Here is a 24,304-nt window from a genome sequence, read left to right on the forward strand (position 1 = left end):
CATCCCATAGGCTTTCATTTCTCTGTTTATAAAAAAGAAAAGCAAATCTTTTCAAACCACTTACAAAATGACTCCAGGGGTTGCGGGAGGCCCTCGCTCTCAGGCACGAGCCAGTAGTCACCTTCCACAGCCAGTTTTTCCTGGTTCAAACTGAATCATGCGGAAAACATGCCCCCAATTGTTCAAGATGTGCTAGTATCGAGGAGACTGACCAGCAACACCCTTCATAAAACGTTACACCTGTGTTCACCCTTCATTTGAGCCAGAGCTCACAAGTGCTGGGCCCCAGCATCCCGCCTCAGTACTGACATCCGGCTCTGAAAGTTGTAAAGCAAATATAAAGGAGAGTGCTCCTGAACATAGGCAGAGTACACTTCAGTTGCCCCTCGGGTGTCACAGCCTGCCCTCCCACAACCTGTTGGGGTTGGAGCTGCAGGTACAAATGTGAGTCCCCTTAGGCCCAGATCAGCACCAGATCCTGGCAACGCTTTGAGAGGCTTAAACTGCAGGCTTAAACTGGGTCTGCAATATTCTGTTTTCCCAGGGAAGGCAGAAAAAAACCCTGTTCATTCTCAGCAACCACCAAGCAGCAATTCCTCTGCTGAGGTGAGGCTGCCACTGCAGCAAAACTGATGCAGATCTGATAGATGCTTTGAATGTAGCTAAAGGAGAAGCGAGCAGGGAGAAGTTTGGCAAATGCAGCTTCTCCTGTTCCAATACTGTACTCACAGGAAAAGGCTACAATTAAAAAACTAAAGTACTGTACCAGGACTCAAGCCTAGGATAAACAGAAGTGTATATAAATATATAATTAGTGCTGTTCCAAACATTTTCCCTGCATTTCTTTCTTTTCTTGTTGTCCACTCTCCATCAATTAATGAGAAAAGAAACTGCATTGTATAATTATCACAGGAAAGAGGAAATGTTGAGAAAATTATCATGGGTCTAGTGCAGGGTTTTTGTTGCCCTTAGCTTCCTTTTGAAGTGGCTGAGGGGTTTCTTCCTTCTGCAAATGTCCTGTGGTTCTGCATCCCACAGCCTCGGTGAGGGACGGCTGTGGCTGGGCTTTCAAGTACATGCAGAAGGCAGGGGTCCTGTCTACTGCTTGCCAGACCATGGTTTGTGGGCATTAAAAAAAAAGCAAAGGCTTTTATTTTTAAATAAATCAGTGTTGAAATCTCTCTATTTTTTTAGGTAAAAGGAACAACTTCCATTAAAAACAAAATCAGTTTCCAAGAGTCCTTATAGGTCTTCCTCATAACAGCTTTAATTGCTTTCTTGCTCATACAAAAAAAAGATGAATATAAAAGAAAAGGGTTAGGGTTTCTTTGATAATTACACCAGTAGCACACGTTTTAAAATGTTTTCAGTACATTTAAAAATATTTATTTCCGTGGAATCATTAACATTTTGTATGTGAAATTGAAGGTGTTTGTCACATTGACATCATCAGATCTTCATTTCTGGGCTAAGACTGGGCTGCAAAATTATGAAGAGAAATAAACCCTAACCCTTCAAAGCCCAAGATGCAGTTTCCTTGTGCAAATGCCCCAAATGGATAATACAAAAGTAGGAATAGCTTTGGGGCTTTCACATGCAGAGATATTCTAAGTTTCTGGATTAAATCCCAACAGATTTAGGGTTCCCCAGCTCACCTGAATGAAGGAGTGGCACTTTACTTCTTTGGCATCCACAGATGAGCAAGCAAATTCAGGAGAGACCTTCACCAACCAGGTTTAAGACTGTCTCTCCTGTCTTACTCAGCCAGCACAGCTGTGGGAGTTGCAGGCCAGGCAACTGGGGGCACCAGGCTGGAGAGCCAGGTTGGCTCAAGAGGGCTGGAGGCGGGAAAGCTTTATGTATGCTTTTAAATGCTTTTAGCAGCTTTGTTTGAGGGAATCATCTGCTGATAAAAAGGATTTGCCTTTGGTGGAAAAACTATGGGTTAGGCAATCGCACAAAAACTCAGGCAAACAATGCAAAAATAGAAGCAATTGGCATAACCCACAAAAAGTGGGTTAATTTAGCTGCAATGCTCACTGAAAGCATTTCTGGGGTTGCTGCTTACTTGAAGGGCTGACTTGGCTTAACCCATCCCTCCAGATGCTCTGGACCAGGCATAGGCAAACTCAGCCCTCCAGATGTTTTGAGACTACAGTTCCCATCATCCCTGACCACTGGTCCTGTTAGCTAGGGTTGATGGGAGTTGTAATTCCAAAACATCTAGAGGGCCAAGTTTGCCTATGCCTGCTCTGGACTATAACTCCCATCAGCCCCTGCTTTCATGGCTGCATTAGCCAATCTTTTCCATGCTCCTTGCCCTATAATTTAATTTAATTACAGTATCCACCATAGTTTTAAGGCACTCCTTGCAAATGCCTCATGTGGCCTGAAATGTGTTGGGATTGGTTTGAAATTGTCCATTAGGGCCAAACAAGAGGAGTGGGGAGTGTGTGTTTGTATATGTTTTTTAAGGATACAACCCTTTCCTCACTGGGCATTCCTCCTCTGCACTCTACATTCCCAGTCACTGGCAAACCACACCTGGAAAGTGCAAGAGAAGACCCACAGGAGAGAAAGGGTTGGGCACAAGCACCTGCCACGTCTCCCCTCCCAGTTGCCACCTCTTCCCTCTCACTTTCAACTGAGGTTCCTAATCTGGCTGCACTCCCAACGCTCTAATTTGGGTGTGGGGAACCTGTGGTCCTCTGAGTGCCAAATGAGACAACTCCGATCATCTCCCTGGCCATTGGCCAGGCTTGCTAAGGCTGATGGGAGCCAGAGTCAAGCAACCTCTGGAGTTGGGATCCAGGATACTGGATGCAGGTCAGTTCAGGGAGAGTCAAGGAGCTGATCCTGCCATTTTCTTCTCTGAGGCAGCAAGCAAGAAAGCAGGTGGGGGGAGGGGGGACACTGGGGCATCCGCAAATGGCTCCAGTATGGCTTCCTGGCTTCCTGCTGCACTGGGGGATCTGGCAAAAGAGGCGGGAATCTCAGAATGAAGATCTCCACATTTTCTATAGCAATCCTTAAGAATGCTTTTGTATGGTTTTGCATCTTTGAGCTGGAGCAGAACTTCCTTGCCTTCTCGTTCCTGTCTTTTCCACGGGACATGCAGGCCAGCTGGAGAGAACAGAATGCCACGGGACATATGAAGAGGATCTTTGGCACCACTTTCCTTAGCCAGCACACACACAAACCCGGACTCGAAGCAAAGCTTCCCATTCAAAAGGGTGAGGATTGGGCAAAATTGCATAGAAAGATGTGTATATTGGGATTAATTCGTGTTAAAATGCTGAATAATTTTCACGAGGACTTTTTAGGAAATGAATTTAAGAATGGGGAAATGAAAAATGGAGAGAAATCAATACTGACATATTCACCAATCCCTACTTTGGACAGATTTGACTCTGGTTCTGCTTCTCCCCGCCTTGGGCAGCCCAGGAGCATCTTTCACAGTGAGGTGTTGGCAGCCCTAAGGGCGGAGGGAGGGGGGGACATTTTGGTGCTCATTGGTGGAAGGCGGGATGTGCTGTACATACAGGTCATAGGCAACCTGATCAATAAAGGATGTTACCTGGATGTGCTTTAGGTCCAGTTCTTTCTCTGAGATGCAATGGGAAAGATCTCACCAAGGAAATTGTGGGTGGGACGGAGCAGCTTTTTGACTGAAGTCTCAGTCTCTGCCGGGTTTTTGCTGCCAGCATTTTCATATTGGAGCTGGCCTGAAGCCATGAAAAAAGTGCACCCCCTCCACTCCCCACCACCTGCAGAAGCCGGTTGACCGGGTGTTAATTCTTACTTCAACACTTTTCTCTGCCCCCCTGTTTCAGGCCTATTACCAGAAAAGCAAAAGGCAAGACCAGCTGGTTAGCTGGTTGGTTCAATTCCCACAGCTGTTTTAAAATCTGTACACCTTTAAGGGTGTACACCCAGAATGTGCACCAAAACAAAGACTCTGTGCTCTGTTTGCCCTACTCTCCCATCCGTCCCCCACCCTGCTGATGTCAAGACGGAGGATGTTTCTGCCAGGTTTTGAGGGGCCAAGGAGGGGAGGAAGAGATTTCAGAAGGCAGTGCACGTTCAGAACCATAATCTTGCATCTGGTCAAATGAAACTGCCAGGTGTGCTTTTCTCTGCATAATAACCAGAGACTTCAGGGCTTCTGGGGAATTTGGTATGAAATGAAGCTGGGGCGCTGGTGATGGAGACATTCCCTCTGCCTTCTCTGGCAATTAGGGCAGTTATGTAACTTCCTTTATAGTGGCCAGTGCTCTGAGGCTCCTCTTTCTGAAAGCATCCTCTCTTTCAAAGGTTGTCCAGTATAACAACAACAACAACAACAACAACAACAACAACAACAACACTTACACCCTGCCCATCTGGCTGGGTTTCCCCAGCCACTCTGGACGGCTTCCAATAGGAGATTAAAAATACAGTCCAAGTCTAGCTTAAACATCAATGACTCTGACCAGGGAACGGAGGAAGGTGACTTGAAGTTGCCCAGCTAGACAGCAAATGGAGCTGCCTGGCCACAGCCTTTTCCACAAGGGCAACATGTAGTCCATTGTGATTTAAATGGTAGCAATTATTTCTAAATGTGCATTTCAATAAGAATATGTGATTTTTAATGTAAATCACTGTCCCTTTTCATCCTTTGTTCCGCAGTGCATTTTCATTTTTGATTGGCAATGAAAATATGGCCCCCCTCTGGGCAGCTCAAATGGCCTTTTTAATGGTCTGGCCATCAGCAATGACAGAACTGCTCTTCTGGAAAGACTTCCAGTCAAAACCACCTGCCTGCGTAGTCTCCACTCACAACAGCGGGGGATGCAGGAGAAATTAATGTCCATTTGTAAAAATTAATATTTTTAAATGGGTGTAGCTCCAATAATTTTTCAAAGATCAGTGGGCAATAAATAAATTTCTAGCAAATGGACCCTTCAACCTTTCAACTGGCCTGATATTCCCTCCCCTCCCTTCCCTTTGGTCTACTATGCGGTAGGGTTGTGCATTGGCCACAAAATTCGACATGTTTCTGCAGTTTAGGGAAGCAGTCCAGTCTATTTCAGAGCTGCTCTGTGTCTTTCCAATTTGACTTATTTTGGGGGACTGAATTTGATCTGTTAAATACAATCTTCCCTTTTCTTGCCGTTCACTATAAAGGAATGGGCAATCTAAAAATGGTTGTTGTTGGGGTTTTTTCTTGTCACAGAATTGGATGGAATTTGGAGGCATAGCAGCCCCTCCAGAGTAAATTAAGCCAAATCATAAGTAGATGCATTAAGGGGTTTTCATGCACAGCATGAAATTAGGTATTTTTAAAAACAAAAGAAAAGCCTACAGCATCTTTTTTCATTTTCTGCCACAATTGGCTGAAATTTGCATGCATGGCCACACCTTCCTAGGGTCTTGGATTTGCGCACAATTTGAAGCACTTTATTGTTCTCAGCTGAATATGTGGACTTGTAGCACCCTGCTTGTGGTTAACGCTTAGCTGGAATGAAATATTCAACGCAGCAACAGAGAAATTAAATAATAATTTATTTGTCAGACAAATAAATGAGAGGCACAGTGGTATATGGTTACCAAGCTCTGGCCTGGCCTCCTGCCATTATGGCCAGCCCTTATATTTCCTTAATCCACCCCCCTTTGCTCCTCCTGTGGCTGCCTCTGTTCAATCAGCCTGCTTGAATTTCCTATTGGCTGATTGCTATAACCAATTTTAAGATACACCCATATCCTCCTGTCCTTATATGGCAGACAAAGAGCTATATATTGTTACATCTATAAATGACAAATAAGTAGTAATATATCTTACATGTGTCTCAACAAGGAATCTTAATTACCAGCTCACCTCTTGCCTTCCTTGCCCTATTGCCTTCTAAAACAAATGGTTAATCTTAAATTTTTATCTTGAACATATGTCAAGGATCTTGAGTTTCACATCAACATTGAAAGATATTCTTCATTTGAAGGTTTCTAAACAAATGTCTGACAGCCATATATCAGGACAGCTCTGATGGCGTCTTGCCGTCTGGTAGGGGGCTAGGCTGGCTGACTTAATTCCAGGATAAATACAACTCTTCTAGCATTTGTTAAATCCTTTGCATAATTACATTTAAGCCAGCATATTTAAACTTCCTCAAAGTAAAAAGGAAGGAACTCAGTAAAAAACAGTTTTTAAAGAAGCCTCTTTAGTTTACACCTCCCCCTTTCACCCTCCTTTCCAGCCTCAAAATAAAATAGGAAGAAGCTTCTTTTTCCCCAGCCAAGCCAGTTGCCTTTGTTTTCCATGTGCCCTTGGCCTTTTGTCCTGTGGCTCAAGTTTAAGGCACATGGTTTTATTTTACTGTTTACCTACCACTTTTACAACTTAGTTGTATTCTACAGCATGCAAGGTCAGTGACCTGCTTCTCAGCCTTTTTATGACCGCAATAAACCAATAAACCAAAGGGGCCCTCTTTAAGATGAGCACATCTGCCGATGTACTCACTGCCTGGCATGAGAGATGCTGCCTGGCATGAGAGATACAGATATTTTAAAATATATTTTAAGCTCATTTTAAGAATACAGGTATCTGATCAAAATATAAGCCTTGATTAAAAATGCAGTCTATATTCAGATGCCATAGACTGACTCCATGGAGAAGAAATTAACATGAGGCGAGGGGGCGTGGCAGTTGTGAAAGACCGTTGACACACAAGTTGTTCCTGCAGCAAAAAGGGTGCTTAAACATGCATGTGTGAACGTCCCCAGTGAGGCTCAACTCTGATGCTGGGCATTTGGAACCGTACACAAGGTATAGCACAGGGCTGGACTGAACTTCTTCCAGCCAGGAGGGAGAGAGCTCCTGGACTGAAATCCTGGAAGACCACAGCCCCTCCATGTGGACAATGCAGAGCTGGGTTGTCTGATGGCCTGACTCAGTAGAAGGCAGCTCCCTAGGTTTCAGAGCCCCTCGGATCCCCCCAGCCTGAGAAGAGGCCATTTCCTTGCCACTGGTTCTGTGATCCTGTGGTTTTCCTTGCACCTTGCCAGAGCCACCCAAAGAGTCAGTTCAAAAGTTACTCATTAGGCCGCTTACTAGAATGTATGAGCACACAATCAATCTCAATTTATCTTGGGTCGAGGAGGAAAAGCCCATTGAGCTGTCAGGGCTGCAGGATTGATGCGCTGGCAATAGCAGTGGTGTGTTTGCTCCCACTTCTGCCCTGCCTGCCGAGCCGTGTGTCAGCAGTGTGTGCACAACAGATCACGCGCTTGTGCCCAGATAGCCCTGTGCAGGGGTGTAACTAAGGTGGGGCAAGAGAGGCATCTGCTGGGGGCACAGCAGCCTGGACACCAGAGACCAGGCAGGACATTTTGACATTGACCAGCACCACCTTTTAAGTTCTCGTGTTCATTTTCTCAGAGGGTTAGGGAGGGCGGAGGTCAGGCCTTAAAGCACATTCAGTGACTAAATACTGCAGGCAGATACTGCGGGAGGTGATCCGAGGCATGCTGCTTTCATCATCATCATCATCATTTTATTTGTATGCCGCCTTTCCACAGTTAAAACAATGCTCAAGGCGGCTTACAATACGAAAAGATTTACATAGCAAAGTAGTCAGAAAAATAAACAAAACACATCAAAAACTACATAACCAAACTGAACAATTACTGCATAGAAATAAAGATACAAAAAATTACAGCAAAAACTCCCCACAAAACTTCCCCCCAAATAGCCCTTGCTGGGCAGCAGCAGCAGCAGTTCTCATGAAGCCTGGGCCGGGGGAGAGAGGCAGGAACAGTCTCCCAGCAGGCCAGACGTTCTCCTGCCATTTTGGGGTATGATATTTATTTATATTTCCCAGCACCACGCATGAACGTGGCCATGTGTGAGTAAAATGCATGTGGCTCCATCCCCCAAAGAATCCCTAAATCTTACCATGACCCATGGCTGGGAGTGGGGTGGCCAGAGCCAAGGACAGGCAGAACCAGGCCTGCCTCCCCAAGGTGATGCAGAAGCCCCCAAGCCACCCCCCCGGCTGCCCCACCAACCCCACCACCAGTGGAGAGGAAGCACCAGTATTTCAGGGAGATCTCACAGGAAACCAGCACCAGTGCCAGCGCCACCTCTCTCTCTCTCTCTCTTTTTAAATGATATTTATTAAAAGTTTAACAATTACAGAAAAAGAGAAAAAAGGAAGACAGTAAAAAGTTACAATACAATACATCAAAAGAAAATGAAAACCAGAATAAGAAGGGGGGGGGGGAATCAATACATCAAAGCAAAAAAGCAAAAACGTTTAAAAACACATCCAATATTCCATATCTTTACTTTTCATTTACTTGTTTCCTCGACCTCCTCACACCTCCCTTTTTGTATTCTAGTTCAGTTAACTAATTCAGCAAATTCTTTCCATCTTTCTCAATTTTTGTTCTATAATTTATCTTAACAGTCTATCCTTCAATTTTTCCATTTTTGCCCATTATCAATCAACTTTTACTTAATTCTTTATTACATTTCTGCTAAAACCATATAACTTCATTCCAACATCCTTCTAGCATTCATTTATTTTGCAATATTTCTGTAAATATACTTTAAATTTTTTCCAATCTTCTTCCACCGACTCTTCTCCCTGGTCTCGGATTCTGCCAGTCATTTCCGCCAGTTCCATATAGTCCATCAGCTTCATCTGCCATTCTTCCCTGGTGGGTAGATCTTGTGTCTTCCAGTGCTTTGCAATAAGTATTCTTGCTGTTGTTGTTGCATACATAAAGAAAGTTCTATCCTTCTTTGGCACCAATTGGCCGACCATGCCCAGGAGGAAGACCTCTGGTTTCTTCAGGAAGGTATATTTAAATACCTTTTTCATTTCATTATAGATCATCTCCCAGAACACCTTAATCTTTGGGCATGTCCACCAAAGGTGAAAAAAAGTACCTTCAGTTTCATTACATTTCCAACATTTGTTATTGGGCAGATGATAAATTTTTGCAAGCTTGACTGGTGTTATGTACCACCTGTAAATCATTTTCATTAAATTCTCTTTTAAGGCATTACATGCCGTAAACTTCATACCAGTGATCCATAACTGTTCCCAGTCAGCCATCATGATATTATGTCCAACGTCTTGTGCCCATTTAATGATAACAGATTTCACCATTTCATCTTGTGTATTCCATTTCAACAGCAAGTTATACATTCTTGACAAATTCTTAACTTTAGGATCTAACAATTCTGTTTCCAGTTTTGATTTTTCCACCTGGAAGCCTAGTTTTTTATCCAAATCATATGCCTCCATTATTTGATAATAGTGGAGCCAATCTCGTACTCTATTTTTTAGTTTTTCAAAACTCTGCTATTTTAATCTGTCTCCCTCTTGTTCCAGGATTTCCCAATACTTCAGCCATTTGGCCTCCATATTGAGTTTTTTTCTGTGCCTTTGCTTCCATTGGTAACAACCATCTTGGGGTTTTATTTTCTAGCAATTCCTTATATCTTATCCAAACATTAAACAATGCTTTTTTGACAATATGGTTTTTAAACGCTTTGTGTGCTTTAACCTTATCATACCACAGGTATGCATGCCAACCAAATACATTGTTAAAACCTTCCAAATCCAGCACATCCGTATTTTCAAGAAGCATCCATTCTCTCAGCCAGCAAAATGCGGCTGATTCATAATAAAGTTTAAGGTCTGGCAGGGCAAATCCACCTCTTTCTTTAGCATGTTAATATCTTAAATTTTATTCGAGGTTTCTTGCCCTGCCAGACAAATCTAGAGATATCTCTCTGCCACTTCTTGAAACAATCCATTTTATCCAAAATTTGCAAAGTTTGAAACAAAAACAGCATTCTTGGCAATACGTTCATTTTTATTGCAGCAATTTGGCCTAGCAATGATAACTTCAAATTTGACCATATTTCTAGATCCTTTTTCACTTCAACCCAGCATTTTTCATAATTATCCTTAAATAAATTCACATTCTTAGCAGTCATATTAACCCCTAAGTATTTTACTTTCTTAACCAGTGCTAATCCTGTCTCTTTCTGAAACTTATCTCTCTCCATTTCCGTTAAGTTTTTCTCTAAGACTTTGCCAGCGCCACCTCTCTGCCAGCCCCAGAGGCCGTGGGGCAGGTGGGGCAGAGGCAGAGGTGGCAGAGCAGGGGGGCACTTCCCATTTCGCATCAAGACAGGGGCTAGCTAAGCCTGCTGAGGCTGCGGAGGTGGCAACTGAGAAGAATGACCACTGAAATGAATGGATTTGGCTGAGATGGCGAAGTTGATGTGTTTCATCAGAGAAAAATCATGGTTGACATTTATCAATGACTGGAAACCCCTTATGGACTTTACAGAAAATGAACTTGTGATATCTGGGTTTGAAGACTGAAAAAAGGTTGGTTCATGGAAAGCATAAGAGTTTCATACTTTCCTGCAGCAGGTGTTTTGCAGAAAGTCCATATAGCGGATAGATGGGAAATCGAAAGTCTTTACTTCTTCTCTTTCCTTTTCTCTCTTTTAGTATTTATGGTCAAGAAAAAGAAAAGGCTTGGTACTTGGATGTTAACTTTTGTGTGTGGCTTTTTCTTTGTTTTTTCAACCTGAAATAAAAACCTTTCATACAATGGAGAGAGGGAGTGGAGGTGGGGGCTGACTGGGCTGGACAAGTAAGAGGGCAGGCGGGGGGCTGGCTGGGGGCAGAATGAGTTTGGCAGGGCAATGCCCCATTTGCCCTCCTGGACCAGTCTCCCCTGTGCAAAGGTGATAGGGCTGGTCCACCACAAAAGGGGCCAACAGTTGCTCCCTTCAGAGACAATTAAATGGCAGGTGGCTGAAAGGAAACAGAGCTGTGAAGTCGTGACCAGGAAAATCAATGGCAGATAAAATGCATTACAGTGCGATTAGCTAAAGGGTGTGGGCATGACGGGCGGGGCAGTGGGGGGCTGGCTGCTCCCCACACCCAGACTCCCAGCTGCACCATTTATAGCCTCGCCCTCCCTTCCGGCAGTCGGAGGGAGGCAGGAAGGCTTCTGAACAGCAGTTCCAGAAAGCCCAAGCGAGGAGAGCGTGGCTCGGGGGCTCAGGCTCTGCTCGGGGGCTTCTCCCGGGCACCTGGTTGGCCACCGTGGGCACGAGATGAGCCTCTGGCTCACTTTTATTTCATAAAATCTATACACCGCTAGATGGTTTAAAAAAGGGAAAGCCCCCAAAGTGTCTTACAAGGCGCTGGGCCATGTTTTTCCTTCCTGGCAGGCCAGCGCCGTCGCCTTTAGTCGCCCCCAGGGAAGCCTCCGGGGGGCCCGGCCTGGGCTTCGGGCGCCCGCTTGCCTGCTCAGTCTTCCCGTTCCTAAGCCTCCTTGCCGTCTCCCGGTGAAGCAGAAGAGAGGCTCCCTTGTCTGGTTTTTCAGTCTTGGAAAAAGGAAGGCTGCCCTCCAAGCGAGGCTGGAAACGTGCCCGTTTTGTCGCTGTCAGCTGCTTGTTTTGCTGTTAAATCTAAGGAAGGAAATAATGGGATTGCAGAGTTGGTAGGGACCCGGCGAACCCCCTGAACGAGCCTTCCTTCTGTCCTTCCTTCTTTTCCCTTTTTCTCCCCTCCCCTCTGGGGTGGCTGCTAGATGCTCAGCTGGATTTTAACTTAAGTCAGAGGAGAGGAAGAGGGATGCTTAGCAGGCGGGACTTGTGCCTTTGTCGGCATCCCGCCTGGCCAGCTGTTGGCCGGCTGCTCTTCCTGGGAGCTGCGGTGCGCACGCTGCGCCCACCGCGCCCCGGCAAGCCCGGAGCCCGTCCCAGCGGCCCCTTGCTCGGCCCGGCAGCAGCGCCTTGGTCGGGCTCGGGCCGCCTGGCTGCCGCTGGAATATGCTTTTGACATTTTCTAAGCTGTTTGGCGTAGCTGACAATTTTTAATGTACTAACTGCCTGGTCCAGTGAGCTGATTAATTGGTGCTGGGGAGATCAATACAAAACAGAAAATTAAAACAATTTTAAAGTGATTAAGTAGTTTAACACCTGTCTGCCACCCCGTCAGCGCAGGAAGAAAAATACAGCAGGTGGCCAAAGGGCCTCGAGTGGCTGCGGGGGGCGGGGGGGGGATGACAAATGGCACCGAGAAGCTTCGGGGGCCCGGAGCGCCTCTGCCCAGCGAGAAAGATGGCTGGAGCCCCGCGGACCAGGGGCGCCGCCGCGAGGCGATGGCAGGCGCTGAGCCTCGGGCTCTTCCTGCCAGTCTGCCCTCCTGCGCGCTTCGGCTCCCTCCCGGCTCCCTTTTATCCTGGCAAGGTGTGTCTGTAGACAGTTCTAAAAGTATCAAGCAGAACTTTCCACCACCTTGATCTGGATCCCTTTTTAAGATTAATTAGTCGCTGAAACTAAACGAAATGGAAGGGCCGGCGCCCATCGGGACGGATGAGGCCAAAGACGCGGAGGCCGAGAGCCCGGGCAGGCAGAGCGCGCTTTTCTCCTGGCACCCTCCTCGCGGTGGGGGTGCCACCCTCTGGGCGGTTGCAGGAAGGCGGGAGGGTGGGGGTGGGAGGGAGCAGTCTCTGGCATGGCATTCGTGTGTGTGTGTGTGCCGTGTATGAATCTGTTAAAGGTGTGGTGGGTTTATGTTTACATTTTAAAATGTATTGTAAGTCGCTTGGAGACCTTTGGGTAACAAGCGACTAGAAAAATCTATTTCGTATTAGCAATATTCTGGCCCAAGGCAGCCCAATTAGCTTCATAGCTGCGCGGGCATTGGGGCATTGGGCATTGCGAGGGCTGTGGCACCCTGCCGCAGCCCTCCTCAGCTAGTGACATGCCTCCCTCACCTCCTGGCACCTCTAGTGTTGTGCCCCATGTCTCGCTCTTTTGCCCTGGACTCTCCGTCGGGGAGCAAAAGCTCTCAGTTCAAGACATTACACTCCTGATAAAAGCACACCGAAGAAATATCTGCAAAGAAATTTTGTGTATTTGGGAAACCCGCCTTTTCAGGACCAGGCTCCTGATATTCCTGAGTGGTCCAGTCCCTGGTTCTGGCCATTATGCTTTGCTGTGAAAAAGTAGAATAGGACATCAATAACTGACCCAAACATCCATTTTTATATGACATTTCTTGAAAAGCCCTTATGATTGGAAACGCATGAGCAACCCTTGGAAAAATGTCTGGAGACGAGAATGGGGTAGGAAGCTTAAGAAGTTCAAAGATATACTGCCACTGGAAGTGAAGGTTCCATTTGGCTGTCATGGCAGATGACCAGTGAAAGGCCTGTCCTCCTGGATTTCTCCTGGCCATGGAAGAGACCTTCAGTGTCACACATGGTTACTTGGCTCCCCCTACTTGGCTAGAGGAAGCTGAGTGAACTGTGCCAAACAAGTAAATAGGCACAGATTTGCAGAATTTACCGTATTTTTTGCTCTATAACACGCACTTTCCCCCTCCTAAAAAGTAAGGGGAAATAACTGTGCGTCTTATGGAGCGAATGCAGGCAGGAGGCTCTGCTCAGTGCTCCCTTTAAAGAGTCGTGCTGCCCTTCTCCCTCCTCGGGGAAAAGCCCCCAAGAGCCGCACACATGCTCCACACACTCTTTAAAGGGAGCACGGCTCTTGGGGGAGCCTTAGCCATGCGCAGCCTCTCCCTGGCTGTCCTGGCTTCTGGGATTCAGAATCTTCCCCCCCCCCTTGTTTTCCTCTTCCAAAAACTATGTGCGTCTTATGGTCTGGTGCGTCTTATAGAGCAAAAAATACAGGTATGTAGTTTGCCGAGTTCAACTAGCCTAGTGCAGAATATTGTTTATTTTTGAAATGTCATATCTTGGGAATCCCTCGGCCCAACCTAACCATTTTAAAAGTCCCCTAAAGCAGACTAGGCATGCGTTAAAAAGTATTGAAAAACCTTTTAACTGGCCCAGGGATAGGGATATGCCATTACATGGTGTGTGCGAGAGAGGATGGGGGTTTCACTATCACACTTTCATTCTTTCCTGTTTTAATTTTTGCTCTGCTGTTACGTAAGTCCAGTATAAGTAACAGCAGAGCAAAAATTAAAGGCTGGGTTTACACACATAAATACAGGAAAGCTTCTCCAGAGGGTGGGACCCAAAGAGACAGGTTCAAATTACAAGAAAAGGGAGAAGAAATATTAGGAATACCTTTCTGGCAGTAAGAGCTGTTTGACAGTGGAATGGACTTCCTGGGAAGGTGGGGGCTCTCCTTCATTAGAGGCTTTTGAGCAGAGGTTGAATAGTCCTCCATGAGGAATTATTTAGCTGAGATTCCTGCATTGCAGGGGTCTGGCCCTTGTGGGGTCCCTTCCAACTCTACAATTCTATGATTCTATAATGTGGTTTCAACCTGTCTGCTGAAGAGCTCTGTGCGACTGCAAAATTTGCATAATAATCCCACTGCACCACAACTTTTTGAAGGCAAGTTTTTTTGGGTTATGCAAAATCCTTTGTTAAGCTTTAGCCTATTCTACCTGCAAAGTAACACAAGGTGAAGCTGAGCTGTGCTGTGCCTCTGCTGGAAAGAGGAGTTCAAGATCACTTTATGGGCTGCAAGAGCTGATGAGCAGATGGCAAAAGGCGGGCGGGGGGGAGGAAGGTGGCAGCGGGATGGATGGACCCTCCACTTCAATTCTACATCCGTTTTCTCCCAGACAAACCCCGTCGGATTTTCATAAATCAAAGCACCACACTCTTTAATAAAAATTTATTGACTTACAAGTGATTATTTATCAAAAGGCCATTAATAGCGGATCCTGGAATGATGTGCTATTGGGTAGTGCAGGGAGACTAATAGAAAATCAATGTTTGCAGCAGGGCAGAATGCAGATCAGGGGGCCCCCTGTGCCCCCCCAGCAGCCGAGTGGCAGCTCCTGTCGGCCCCTGCCTCACTTGCTGCCCACGGAGCCCCCTATTTATATATCATTTACAAATGAAATGATCGATACTTTTAATCTAGAGCTAAATTTATTAACTTTCCCATCAGAGAGAGAGAGATGTATTGACTGAGGGGGAGGGGGACATCCTAGCTGAGATGGATGCTTCCAAAGTTACCTGTGTGGCCTGGTAACCTGGACTCTTCTCCCCAAGACTTGCCCGCTCTCTGTTTGTTCCTCAGAGATCATCAGGTGCCAGGGCAAGGGCAGGAAGGCATGCAGAGATACCCAGGCTTCCTTGAGGATCGGTTCTTTGCCAGCTGAGAGGGGATGCCACAGACAGAGCAGCAGGCAGCCTCCCCAATGCTCCCCAAAAGTTAGCCTTTTCCTGGGTGCGCTCAACAACAAGCTCTCTGGCCAAACCTTCCACTGGTTGTTGCAGCCTAGATAACATCCATATTCCTCTAAGTCAGATTGGGGAATGTGTGGCCTTTCAGGTGTTGCTGGACTACATCTCCCACCATCCCTGTCTGCCGGCCATGGTGGCAGAGGATGATGGGAGTCCAGCAACATCCGTAGGGCCACAGGCTCCCCTACGGTCTTGGCGTCTCAAGACTCAGTCAAGAACATAAGAGCCGGCTGGATCAGGCACTGACCCATCTAGTCCAGCATCCTAAAATCCTAGAATGGTAGAGTTGGGAGGGACACCAAGGATCATCTAGCCCACCCCCTGCCATGGGGGAATCACAGCCAGAGAATCCCTAACCTTGGCTTAAGAACCTCCAACCTCTTGAGACTGCCCCACTGTCGAACAGCTCCTACTGTCAGAAAGTTCTTCCTGATCTTTAGTTGGAATCTTCTTTCTTGGTTTGAGTCCTCCCCTCCAGAGCAGGAGAAAACAAGCTTGCTGCCTCCTCCATGGGACAGCCCTTGAGATATTTGAAGATGGCTCTCATAGCTCCTCTCAGTCTCCTCTTTTCCAGGCTCAACATGCCCAGCTCCTTCAACTGTTCCTCATAAGTCTCGGTTTCCAGGCCTTTGATCATCTTGGTTGCCCTCCTCTGCACACGTTCCAGTTTGTCAGTGTCCTTCTTGAACTGTGGTGCCCAGAACTGGACGCAGTTTAACAGGTGTGGTCTGACGAAGGCAGACTAGAGTGGTACTATTACTTCCTTTGATCTGAACACTAGACTTCTGTTGATGCAGCCTAGAATAGCATTAGCTTTTTTTGCTGCTGCATCACACGGTTGACTCATGCTCAGCTTGTGGTCCACCAAGACCCCTAGATCCTTTTCACAGGTACTGCTACTAAGCCAGGTGTCCTCCATCCTATATATGGGCATCTGGTTCTTCCTGCCTAGGTGCAGAATCTTACATTTGTCCCTATTGAAATTCATTTTGTTAGCTTGCACCCAGTTCTCCAATCTGTTAAGATCATTTGGAATCCTGATTCTGTCTTCTGTGGCATTGGCTCCCCCTCCCAGTTTGGTGTCTAAGGTTAGGATTAGGATTAGGAATTAGGGTTGGAGAACTGGGCCCAAATTAATTGCAGGTCTGGACTTCTCTCGGCCACAGACTCTCCCTGCTCACAAAACTGGGTTGCCCCTTCCGGTTCCGCCACCTCTTCCTCCCAGTCTTCTCCATCTGACCTCTCATGTCACCTCATCACCACTCCCCAGGCTCTGAGCCTCCTTTCCTTGGCAGTTCCCCAGCTAGTGCCTTCTGCCTCCAACCAGTCCCTGACAGGTAATGGAAGAGGCAGCCCTTTGCAGACTAAAGATTAAAACTGGGCCTTATGCAAAGTCTATAGCACTCAGAAGTACTAGAGCAGAGAAGCAAACAAAGAAGTCCTTTTGGCAAATACAAGCTGACCAGGTAGGTTGTCAATTGCTGGCTAAACTGGACACAGTGCTGGCTCTGGGCTTTATGGGGCGTTTGGGCAAAGTGCCTTCGGTTGGGTCCCTTCTTCCTTGCCTTGTCCCCCTGCTTGCTCGTTTGCCCTCTTTGGCTGCCCAGAGGACAAGCAAAGAGGAGGGTTGCCAGAGGACCTCCTGCTGGAGCATGGGCCTTGGCAGATGCATGAGGGTGCCCACCTGGGGCTGAAGACCGTCAAATATAAGGGGAGTTGTGGGGTGAGGGGAGCTGATCTCTCCCCCTCCTCACTGCTTTGGAATCTGCCTCCCCAGGTGATTTTGTTCCTCTCCTAGCCTGACTCTGATGTCAGATTGAGCCAAGAGGAAAATGTCAGAAGCAACAGAACATGGGGAATCATAGACTTGTGCATGCAGTCCAATCCCCTGAAATGCCAGAGAGGAAGGGGTCAGCTTCTCCCCTGCACAACCTTCTCAGCATTAGAAAGAGCCGCACTTCCCTTTGTCCCTGCTTAATACACAACAGGGCTGATACGCACAGCAGCAGCGGCTTCCTGATCATGGCTTTGTTTGGCCTCCATTGTGGTGGATTTTGTATGGGAGGAGGTGGCAGACGCAGTGGGATCCGCACCTCTGAGCCACAAGATGAAGAGGACTGTGGACTTGCTGCTGTCCAACACCACCCCAGTCAAAACCTTTTCCCGTATTAGTTCTCCATTTAATCCAGATTTACTGCTTCCATGGAAAAGCCAGTAAGTAGGAAAAACAACAGCAAAAATAGTAAATGTGGGTTACATAGGGGGGGGGGGAGATGGAATGGCATTTTGAGGAGGATGTCATTTGGACAACTTTGAGGAGGATGTCATTTGGACCTCCATGCCTGACAAGCTCCCATTTTGCAATAAGCTGCCATGTGAAAGCTGACCTACCTTCTCCTATAGGTGCTTTCGACACAGTGCAGAGCACAAAGGTGAATCTACGAGGGCAGGCTCAATATCACATTCACATGCCAGCTTTCAAGTGCAATTTGTTTTCCCCATGAACCAATAAGCAAATATTACCTGGGATTCGCCACTGGCCTTTCGGACGCTATTATGATGGGGCAGCCTCCCCCCGTCTGGTGCTCTCCAGATGTTTTGGACAGCCCCAAACCTGGTCAGAGGTGAGCCAAAGGCGAGGCAGTGCTATTGTTGGAGGGCCTCCCCTTTCGCAGTTCCCGTGGCAATGAGGAAACGAATTTCAAGTTTGTGCCAGGATGCAGACCACAGCCCTCCTTGCTGCTGCTGCATATGATGCTGCCTCCAGCTCTGCTTGCTCCGTCCCCAAAGGGATTTGGTAGCTCTGGAAGGAGGTAGTGAAAGCGTTGGGTGCAGAGGCAGTGGTGGCTGATGCCCATGGGGACTGGAAGGGCAGAAGTTAGGGAGGCCAACAGGAGGGCCAGTCAGAACCAAGTAATTCCAGGTTTGTCCCCATCTTTCTCCCTGCTTAGTTCTACAACACTGAGACTGAAGAGGAAGCTGGCAGGGGTTGCCACTTCCTGAACAGGTTGCAAGCGGGGGTGGGGCCTGAGGTTGGTGGGGCCCGTTCCACTTTTTTTGCTAACAGACCCAAAGCTGCTGGATGAGGGTGGTCACATTGCCTCTGTGCTGTGTGAGAAATGGCTGCTGGCAGGTGCGAAATGCTATGCTAGACCCAACTTCGGTCTGATTCAGGCCCGGATTGTGAGGTTTTGCAAAGAATAGCCCAGGCAGAAGCACCTACGACTGCTGGCTCATGCGAACCCAGGTGCTCTCCTCCTTCCAAAGGGTGTGAGGGGCTGGCCTTATCATTGACATCCACAAACCCCCCACCTTGGCCTCTTGAGTCAAACCATAAAAGGCAGAGTACACTTTGCTTCCCCAAGCCTTGGGACGTGCATATTCATGGGCCGATAGCAGCAGAGGCACCAAGACAGAAGACACACACCCCTTAAGTGCTTGTTGCAAGAGCAAGATCCTCCTTATCAAATGTGGGCAAAGTTCAGGGTTGATCAAACACAAGAAGGAATGGGCTTTTCCCCAGGGAGGATCACAGCAGTGTTCTTCTCCCCTGCCCAGGAAATGGTGAGCGCTTGGTGGGGGGCAAGGAGAGACACCTCCTGCCCCACTCTTTAGGGCAACATTCCCACAAGACTCAAGAGATCATGACGGAAACCAGAGCAGTTGCAGCTGCTGGAGGAACAAGAGCAGGCTCTCAACTCAAGGAAGAAGCCAAGACACAGACAGGGGCCCTGCAAAAATGGGGCACAAGTGGGGGCAGGTCCTTTTTAGAAGAGGTAAAACGTGTGCATGGATAATTCACTCTACGTGCCTCGATAACATTTTTGCATGCTCCATGGCGCACAGTGAGAACAGTGCTGGGGGTGAATTCTCCCCCCCCTCCCCTGCTGGTCTGAGGCAACTGGAGCCTGACTTCAAGGGCACCACAGAAACAAATGGAATCCCTGAATGGGAGCAAAGAGGAACACCAAACAACTCCCCAAAGAATGAGGTAAGTCTATTCCCTTCCTGATCCGAACACATAGTTGATGGATTTAACACAGGTTAAATCCGTGTCCAGGGCAGCTGTGTACCAGCTCCATCTGGTACGTAGGCTGAGACCCTACCTGCCCGTGGACTGTCTCGCCAGAGTGGTGCATGCTCTGGTTATCTCCTGCTTGGACTACTGCAATGTGCTCTACATGGGGCTACCTTTGAAGGTGACCCGGAAACTACAACTAATCCAGAATGCAGCAGCCAGACTGGTGACTGGGGGCGGCCGCCGGGACCATATAACACCGGTCTTGAAAGACCTACATTGGCTCCCAGTACGTTTCCGAGCACAATTCAAAGTGTTGGTGCTGACCTTTAAAGCCCTAAATGGCCTCGGTCCAGTATACCTGAAGGAGCGTCTCCACCTCCATCGTTCTACCCGGACACTGAGGTCCCTCCAAGGAAGGAGAGTCCACCACCTCCCAAGGAAGACTGTCCCACTGACTCTTTCTTCTTATTAACCTCTTATTTTGGAAATCCCTCCCCCCCCATCAGGTTGGGCATCATGAGGGAGTGAAAGTTAAGGGGGGCCTGATCAGTCTGAAGTGGGCCAGAGAAGATTGTGGGTTCATGGGTCTCCTGAGCAGGTAGACAACTGCACCTCCCACAAATATTTACAGCAAGACCTTAAAACTCCAACAGTAAAGCTGGGCCAACAACTAACCCCCAAACCCACCTAGCTGCAATTACAGAATGGAGCAGCCTGAGCAGAAGCCTGAGGCTGTTTTTTGGAAAGCCAAGTTTCTCCCCAATACTGAAAGCAGGGGAGAGGAAGGTAGGCTCCCATCTCTTTGGGTCTGGGCCCCTTGTATCTCTGCCCACCCCCCCTCGCTGCTTCCTTGGTTTACTCTTTTTACTGATCGGTGGCAAAATATTCCAGATGAACTGACAGTGCCAATACCCCACTCTGAATCCTAAATGCACAGAACTCTGTGTCCTGGCATGCTTTTTACTGGTGACTGGATTCCAGGCCAATGTAGGAGTGGTCTTGGGTGCTGCTCAACTTCTGCCAGTGAGCCAAGGAGCCACCCAAGAGAACAGGCAAGTGTAGAGGGAGGAGAAAGCGGATGACCCCATCAACTCAGCCCGCTCCTGGAAACGGAGGGCCTTTTCACACATTATGCCGTGGCAAATCTCAAACGTGAGCTCCCAAACCCAGAACTCCTTGTTCAGTTTGTCCATTTTCAGGCCCACAGGCCAAATGCCATTGGTGGATGCCCATAACAAAATCAGTCCACAGGTTCCCCGACTGGAGCTGTTCCTGGCTGTTCTGCTGTGAGCTGCCGGTGTAAGCAATGTCTGTGAGTGGGCAGGCCACTCACTGCCCGTAGAGGTTCTGAGCACCAAAGCTTATTCAAGAAGTGGGTTGGATTGGATCATTCTGGTCTCTCGCCAGCTTCAGAGGGTTTTGATGTTTCCATTCTATTTATCTTGGCAGGGGGTTGAACTCGATGGCCCTTGTGGTCTCTTCCAACTCTATGATTCTACGATTCTATCTCTGAGAAGGCAGGTGGGTTAGGAATGCAAATGCAAACAAGGATCTGGCTTGGGGAAGGGCCAAAAAGCTTCCATGTGAAGAAGATGAAACACGCCCCCAGCCCCAAAGCACCTGTGTGGCTTCCGAGTGCATTGCTCCCTCATCAGCCTGTCAAGGAGGCCATTATGCGTCACCAGGGGCAGGAGGGCAGGTGGAGAGCAGCCCAGCCCACTGTGAGCAGCAAGCGCTGCTTTCAAAGTAGCAGCCCTAGGAGGCAAAGCACAGGGCAGGGATGGAGCTGGAGGCAAGGAGATGGACGTTGACTTTGTCAGCGCAGCACCTCAGAAGTTTTCTCACATGGCAGAGAAGACTGCTTCTGACTCAGGGCCCTTGACTTCAGTATCTTAAACTTGAGTCTGCATTAGCAGATGTTAAGAACCAACTTTCTTCAGAGGCCAGAATTAGCAGGGGTTGATGTGGGTGAAGCTCAGGCCACGGTTATATGTGGCCTCTCCCTGGAATGGGCAAAGCAGGATTCCCCACCCAGGGTCACACCTTTTCCTGCTATAGTGGTGATATTTTCTGTGTACCAAACTGGCCATCTCACTGCCCTCTAACAGAGTGCAGCCACTTCTGCACCCAGCCACTTGTGTCCATGTAGGACACACACACACACACACACACACACACACACACACAGACACGATGCCAAAGAGGAAGGGGAAAGGCCTTGTACCTTCCTTAACCTGGCACTTCTTTTAAGGAGGCCCCTTCCCAGTTTTGAGAGCCAAAGCGCTGCACCATCTTTGCGGTTCCATTTGAAAAACAGCAGAGGGATTATTCAGCACAAAGCTCCATCTCTATATATTTTAATTAAAAAATGCAAAGGGACCCTATGCAGTCTCAGTCAGTTCTCTTTTTTTGGGGGGGGGGGAGAGAAAGAGTGAAAAGACAGAATGCAAAGAGGACAGAGCCTTTCCCTGGGGCTGCAAAGGGCAGAGGAAGCTGCTGGGGGCACCTACCACAGGCAGCAGGGGCACAACTAGTCCAGCTGCTCTTGCAACCACAGCAGCTTCCAGTGCAGGCACACATGCGCACACACACACTCAGGCATTCTCCAGCACCGTCACACAGATACAAAACGTGGGGCAGCCCATCCAGCCACTCCCATTGTGGGAAAGGTTCTCCACTGTGGCTGTCTAAGCAGCGAGCCAAGCCATTGCAGCTGAAATAAGGCCTCTTGCTGATGAGCCTCTGGGCAGCACCACCTTGGGCTGGAGCGGCCGCTCAGCCAAGGATGTGCTCCAGAAGGCTGGGAGGAGGTGGAGGCTGTCAGTCCCGCAGCAGCCCCTGCTCCACGAAGCTCAGGAGCGGCTTCGGTCTTCATGGTTGCCCACAACCATTTTGCTGTAGAGCTTCTGCTGCTCTTCCTTGAAGGTGTCCTTCACCTTTTCCCTCTTCAGGCCTCCGTCCCTAGAAAAAGAGAGAGGGAGAGGGCAGACGGACAAGAAAAGAAAATTACTCCCCTGTTGGCTAAAAGCACCAGCATGCAAGAGGGAACGTACAGCCCTGGCAAGCAGGAAGGGAAAAACTGCACTTGCAAATTCTACTCACAGCCGCTGTGTGCAGATTTATCATGTGGCAGTGCTAAGGAGGGAGCCTCAGGCGCATGGGCTTACCCCACCACAGCCAGCGCCTTCAAGGCTGCTTGGCCAGCCCCACTCCCATAATCCATCCACTGTGGAAAACGCTCAGCGGCGGCTGGCTGCAGAGACGCTGCAGGCTACAGGCAGCTAGCTTTGGGTTGCTGGAGGCTCAAGCCACAGCTGAGGCCGGTGTCCATGGTTCTCCCCACCACATTGGTCTTTAAACAGAGAACATCCTACGCAGGCTGCTGCCAAACATGGAAACATTGCTGAAGTCTTTACTCTCCCTATTCTTTTCCAGCTTAAAATCAACCTCCCCACATCTTTTAAAGGTGAAGGAGGCTTCTTCTACTGGCATACAGCTGATTTTGAGCTCTTAAAAATGTAGTAGGAAGAACTATGGACTTCTGCATAATTATAGAATCATAGACTTGGAAGGGACCTGGAGGATCATCTATTCCAAACTCCTGCAATGCAGGAATCTTAACATGTAGACTGAGCCCAAGGAAGCCACAGATTTAGCCAGGATAGAGTCCCATCCACATCCCAACATGGCTGTGACACAGAAACTTAGGAAGCTGCCTTATACAAATGCAGACCATTGGCTGATCTAACCCAGGAATGTCTGCCCTGACAGAGGCTCTCCAGGGTTTTCAGCAAGGGACGTCTCCTGCCCACACATGCCTTTGGGGACTGAACTAGGGTCCTTCTGCAGGTAAGGAAGATGCTGCTCTCATGGCCCTTCCCTGAGTGGGCAGAGCTCAGAGGTAGAGCCATTGCTTTCCAAGCAAAATGTGCCCAGATCACTGGGTCAGGTGGACCAATGGCATGACTCCCAGCTTCTCCCCATCCTCCCGATCCATCAGCTTCAGGACTCACCACAGGAGATCCACAAGACCCCCTTGCCTAGCAATGGCAGACTTCACCCGATTGGCAAATTGCACAGCATCTTCATCAGGCTAAAAAAGAACAAAGGCTGGTTGGAATTTGCAGAAAGGAGCCTGGTGGGGATGGCTGCCATTTCTCTGATAACAACCCTACTCCAAGTTCAGGTACCCACCTCTCTGGTCATTGGCGGCAGGTACCAGACACTGCAAACTATAGCCCAGCTGGTCATCATCCTGAGCAGATAAGTCACCATGCCGTATTTGCTGCTGTTAAAAAAGGCGTCTCCAAATTGAGGGTCATACTGAAGGACAAAAGGAGGGGAGGGAGGGGAAGGTAGAGAACTCAACACCTCCTGAAAGCAAAAGAGGTTTATGCCACATTCAACACACGGCAAGAAATATGCCTGTAGGAACTGCCTTTCAATAAAGGATTTCCATTTATGATATTTGCATCCATAGAATCATAAAGTTGGAAGGGAACTCAAGAGGCATCTAGTCCAACACTCTGCAACTACAGAATCTCTGACAGATGTCCATCGAATCTCTGTCTAAAAACCTCCAATGAAGGATAGTCCACCACCTTCTGAGGAAGTCTGTTCCACTGTTGAGCAGCTCTTATTGTCAGAAAGTTATTCCTGGTGTTTAGACGGAATCTCCTTTCTTGTAATTTGAACCCACTGGTTTGGGTCCTCCCCTCCGGAGCAGGAGAAAACAAGCTTGCTCCCTCTTCCATGTGATAGTCCTTACAATGTTTGAATATGGCTATCATCTCACCTTTCAGTCTTATTCAAGCTAAACATACCAAACTCCATCAACCCCTCTTCCTCCTCAGGCTAGTTTCCAGACCCTTGATCACCCTGGTTGCCCTCCTCTGCACACCTTCCAGCTTGTCCACATCCTTCTTAAACAGCAGTGTCCAGCTCTTCCTTCAAGGAGCTCAGATCAGTTTACATGAGATTATCCTGTTCTATCCTCACAACAACCCCATGAGATCAGTAAATTAGGCT

At 48.0% G+C, this 24,304-nt stretch overlaps 1 protein-coding gene across 4 annotated transcripts in view; it reads right to left on the bottom strand.

The window, feature by feature from the left end:
* Positions 1–21,617: 21,617 nt before the first annotated feature.
* Positions 21,618–24,304, bottom strand: part of GPAT4 (glycerol-3-phosphate acyltransferase 4) — a 41,247-nt gene continuing 38,560 nt past the window's right edge. For all 4 annotated transcript variants that reach the window (XM_081200973.1, XM_081200976.1, XM_081200975.1 and 1 more), the window contains exons 11-13: positions 23,471–23,599; positions 23,290–23,369; positions 21,618–22,237 (exon numbers count right to left, since the gene is read on the bottom strand). In XM_081200973.1, the coding sequence (XP_081057099.1) occupies positions 22,129–22,237; positions 23,290–23,369; positions 23,471–23,599 (318 nt within the window). In that variant the 3' untranslated portion in view covers positions 21,618–22,128. The remainder of the gene's footprint in view (positions 22,238–23,289; positions 23,370–23,470; positions 23,600–24,304) is intronic.

Source organism: Podarcis bocagei (genome assembly GCF_964188305.1).
Source record: "Podarcis bocagei genome assembly, chromosome: 7".
In the NCBI taxonomy this organism is placed as follows: domain Eukaryota; kingdom Metazoa; phylum Chordata; class Lepidosauria; order Squamata; family Lacertidae; genus Podarcis; species Podarcis bocagei.